Source organism: Notothenia coriiceps, unplaced genomic scaffold (genome assembly GCF_000735185.1).
Source record: "Notothenia coriiceps isolate Sejong01 unplaced genomic scaffold, NC01 NC01_scaffold00018999, whole genome shotgun sequence".
Classification (NCBI taxonomy): Eukaryota; Metazoa; Chordata; class Actinopteri; order Perciformes; family Nototheniidae; genus Notothenia; species Notothenia coriiceps.
In genome coordinates this window covers 2691276-2695547 of record NW_011351700.1, presented here as the reverse complement: position 1 = coordinate 2695547, position 4272 = coordinate 2691276, and the positions used below count along the sequence as shown (strand labels likewise).

The following is a 4272-nucleotide window of genomic DNA, read 5'->3' as shown; positions in this document are numbered from 1 at the left end:
AGCAACGCTATTGTACAATAAATTCCAGCAAAATGGCACAAAAAACTGGTAGTGGCCTCAGGGACGAGGAGTCATTTAACCAGCCAGTAGGAGTCAAGCTTTACTTTCTTTTATATCCATAAAGAAAAAGTAAATCTGTTTACAGTTGTTTCATTATGGATGTTGAGAAGTATCCATATATCTCTTCATTTTGCTCTCAAAGTGCACCAGATTGATGCATCTAACTTCAATATTTAAAAATAAATGTTCACGGGGGAGCATGCCCCCGGACCCCCCTAGACTAGAGGGTGTCAGGTCCACTCCCCACTTATAAAAATAGCACTTTACCACTGCACCCCCTCTAATCTCAGATGCACCCTGAGTCATTTTGTTTAAGTACAGTGAGCCTTTCTAAAATATACAGTAAAGAGACAAACCCACCAGCATTATAGGATATACTATGACTTTGTGCCAAATACTTGTTGCTGATTTAGAGTACTGGCACCTTTTTTATTCCAATTCAAGCACTGAATATATCTATCTGTGTAACAAGTATCACTGTCATAGTAATTCATGGAGAGTGAGGATATCTATTTTAGAAGGTTGTTTTAGAAGGAGTCCTTCCTCTTAAAACTGTTATATGCAGCTTAATAAAGACTAGCAACAAGTGCAGAGACGCTTTGGTAAGATCAACGCAGCTTTGCCCGTTGTTGTAAATTGAATCACAGAAGCAGCTCTACTCTGTAATCGCAACGGCACAATGTGTCCGAGAGAGCAAAATACTATTCATACTGGATCATTTGGCTTTTACATGGTTTTTGTTAAATCAACACTTTAATAGTCTTAGCTGCCTGTATTTGAAAATAGGGTTTCAAAAGCCTCTGGTTTGCCTTAATTATAATGAATGCACACAGAGAAGAAAACGTCTGACACCCAAAAAGAAGTGTCAATAAACTGCAGTCCCTTACCCAGAAATCTCACACCCTTCGAATTAATTTGGTATTTCTCATGTTCACACAGGTCATAAGCCATGGTAGCTAATAAACACCTTGTAAGTGATTCCTCAACTCGAAATCCACTACCAATTAACAATAATGAATTAACAAATGCATCCTTTGCAAGTGCTGCAGAAGTGATTTCACTACATGTTCTGACCCTGTCTCTGTCAAATTAACTTTATATTGCAACAAAACATGCTTTCAAGCCTACAGTGGATACTCAACTGCTACATTTAGCTCTAAATTGCAAAAATGGCAGGTTGTGAGAAAATGTGAAGCTTTCTCGCTACACAAATTAGTTATTATTAGTTACAGTAATTATGTATTGATTAGTTTCTTGTTTAAACCTCTCTGCTAAATGTCAGATACATGTTATCTGCATTTTTGCAAGCTATAAGTTGATGCGTTACATACCTTTTTTTTGTCGTACAGGGCGTGGTTGTCCAGAATCATCCCTCGCTCCACTTGTGCAAACCTTCTCAGATCTCTCTCAAACTGCTGTGGAAGAAAAAGAAAAAAACATAAATCAAATAAATCAAACGTCTATTTTGGGTTGTTATGGCATCTATATTCCTACATTTAAACCTGTAAAAGTAAGTAATTTCATATCAGCCAATTCAAATAATATTGCAAACTTGCAAATTACTTATTATATCTTTCACATTTATTTGAAGGTGTATTTGGACAGAGTGCCAAAGATGAAAGACTTCCTGGACTTTGACCTTGACGTTGTTCTTGACTGAGCAATGTTTTATCACATGATGGTGGCACATACAAGACAATGATTGATCATGAAAGACAGTGACTTCTAAACTTTTCCAAGGATTCCACCCGCAGCCACTGCTCACTGTCATTCAGTTCCTACAATCCTTCTTACTCTGGATCCAGTCCATCCCAGGAGAGCGAAGGCGTATCGATCCACAGGCGGCGACACCAGGTCCACGCGCACCGCCCTCCAGCCCCTGATGTCCCCCTCAGCACAGTGGAGACCCCCCTCCACCTGACTGCTCTCCAGCCGCAGGATCAGGAAGCACTTTGCGAAGTTGTCCATGGCCTCAAAATGGTGGTTTGGAAGCTTCCTCATATCAAAGGTGGAGGCCTGGTAATTACAGTACAGAAGAATGCCCTGGAGAAGAGAAAATATGATATGCCATAATGTATGTAAGAAATACCTTTCTACCATTATTGTTTGGTTAAAAACTGATTTCAACATAAATAGTATAAGAAATGTACTTTTTCCAACTGATCGCACATTTCTTCATCTTGTCTTGCCTGGTGCAGAGCTCAAGTCTATTGCCTCCGCAAGACAAAAACATCAAATAGCAGCCATAATGCACGTGTTTGACTAAGAATAGCAGTTTTGCAAAAACAGCAACCAGTCAACATATCAGAATGGTGTGAATTGTCGTTAGCGTCTTTTATTTGTTCATGTGGTTTAATAGCTTGTCAGCTCCTGACACACTATTACTGTTATGACGTGTCTGTGTCACTTTATTTTATGAATGCTTGTTGGACAGGGGTAGGTGGTAGGAAGCAGGATCAGAAACGTCATCACACTTTGGAGATGTTGGCTGACTCATTAGTCGTCATTAGAAGCACCTCGTTGGGATATATTGGTGGACTTTGGGACCGGGATAGCTCTTCCACAAGGAAAGCACCGGCATCTTCCACCACGAACAATATGCACAACTTATTGACCTGAACATTAACACCGAAGACTGAGCCGGCCGATCTTCACCTAAGGGCTGTGAAGAGGAGTTGCTCGACCCCAGTTAACTGTTCACGAAATGTATCTGTGGCGAGGGAGAGGCACAAGGTTATGGTTTTCTGTCGAGTTATCAAACGCATGGCTATGAGGTGAAGTGTTTTTTAGTGACATCAAACACCCAGTCACATTTAACTTTAGCCAAAACTTAAGACCAGACAAAAAGAGCCCTACTGTATCTGAGGATCAGAAGTTGCACATTATTAGAGTAATAATATCATCAAGCAAGGTGTTGATCAGATTAAAACAACTTGACTTATTCTCCATTCATCACCTACACAATTGGCACCAAAGTGAAGATGGAGGCCTTTTAAGCATTCAATTGTTGCTAATTAAATGAATGATCTCTTTAACTGACTGACCATTTAATGTTTTAATTTTTATTTTACAAAGACTCATTTATTGAATTAACGCTTGAGGTTTAAACTTGGATCAAAAAGCAAAATGTTTAAATGTATGGCTTGAAGTTACAGTATTTGTTAAGGCCCATCACAGTCACTTTTGTCTAAGCAATTATAACAACTGCTCTATTGTCAGAGATAAGCTGCAGAAAGTTTTAGCACATTCAGTCTTTAACGCTGCTAAAAATTGATTTAATATATTTCAGCAAAACCTTTTACTGGAAGAATTGCCTGGATTGTCAGTGTGGAAATGATTGCCAGTGTGGCAGACGAGGATGACTGTTGCTCCCACAGTCTGACCGAGAATTGAGTCATTAAACACACCAAAGCCACTTATTCTGTTATTTGACAGGAGTTAGGACAGTTCAGACAAAGAGAAACCAATCACTTATTTGAAGCCTCTAAAAACCTTGGGGTCATTGTGTGGCCTCGTGAGCCCCTCCCCGTTTGTGGATACTTCATGAGACTGTTTAACGCAACTCGTTTCAGAATGCAATCCTTTCAGAATAAAGAGTCAAGTCTTGTTTTTTATCCAAGAGGGGAATATTTGTAATCTTAAAATACTGAGTTGAGGAATGTTCTGTGCAGGGTGTTAAGTGGACGGTTTGATGTGTGGTACATTTGAGTGACTTTTTATTTTATAATGGCGAGTAAGGAATTTTTCAGAATCAGTCAGTTAAATAAATATAACTGACTGTTTTGGGCATGGTGTCAGGAATTCCTAAAGTCTGAAATATCGCTACAATGCTTCATACATTTATGTAGGCTGCCCACTAGAAATCATTTAAATGTTGTTGATTTTCTAAATTCTAATGCCATCTTCAAATTAATTCTTCACTTTTAAAATTAAATTTGAAAGATAATTTATTTTTTCCTCAGGAATTTGGCAGGAAGTCAGACCCAAAAGCAGTAAAAGGAGGATAGCAGGAATTTGTAATAAAAAGTGAGCTTTTAGAAAACAAAAAATGATTAAAAATAAGTTTAACACAAATACAGGTGGACTAAGCAAGGTGAAAAGAAAACAAAGAAAAGCTGAACAGGTACATACCAGGGAGAGCATGAGGAACAGGATCAAGTACACAGGCAGGACCATAGAAGTGAACAAAGATGACGAACTGACTAAGAAAAC

General features: G+C 38.7%; 1 protein-coding gene across 1 annotated transcript; it reads right to left on the bottom strand.

The window, feature by feature from the left end:
* Window positions 1-1210: 1210 nt before the first annotated feature.
* On the bottom strand, window positions 1211-2937 carry LOC104951529 (DNA nucleotidylexotransferase-like). The gene is made up of 4 exons (XM_010778190.1): window positions 2211-2937; window positions 1855-2103; window positions 1392-1475; window positions 1211-1216 (listed from the first exon to the last, which is right to left on the bottom strand). Exons 1-4 carry the CDS (start codon window positions 2229-2231, stop codon window positions 1211-1213), a joined length of 360 nt encoding a protein of 119 aa, XP_010776492.1. The 5' UTR covers window positions 2232-2937.
* Between the last annotated feature and the right edge of the window lie 1335 nt (window positions 2938-4272).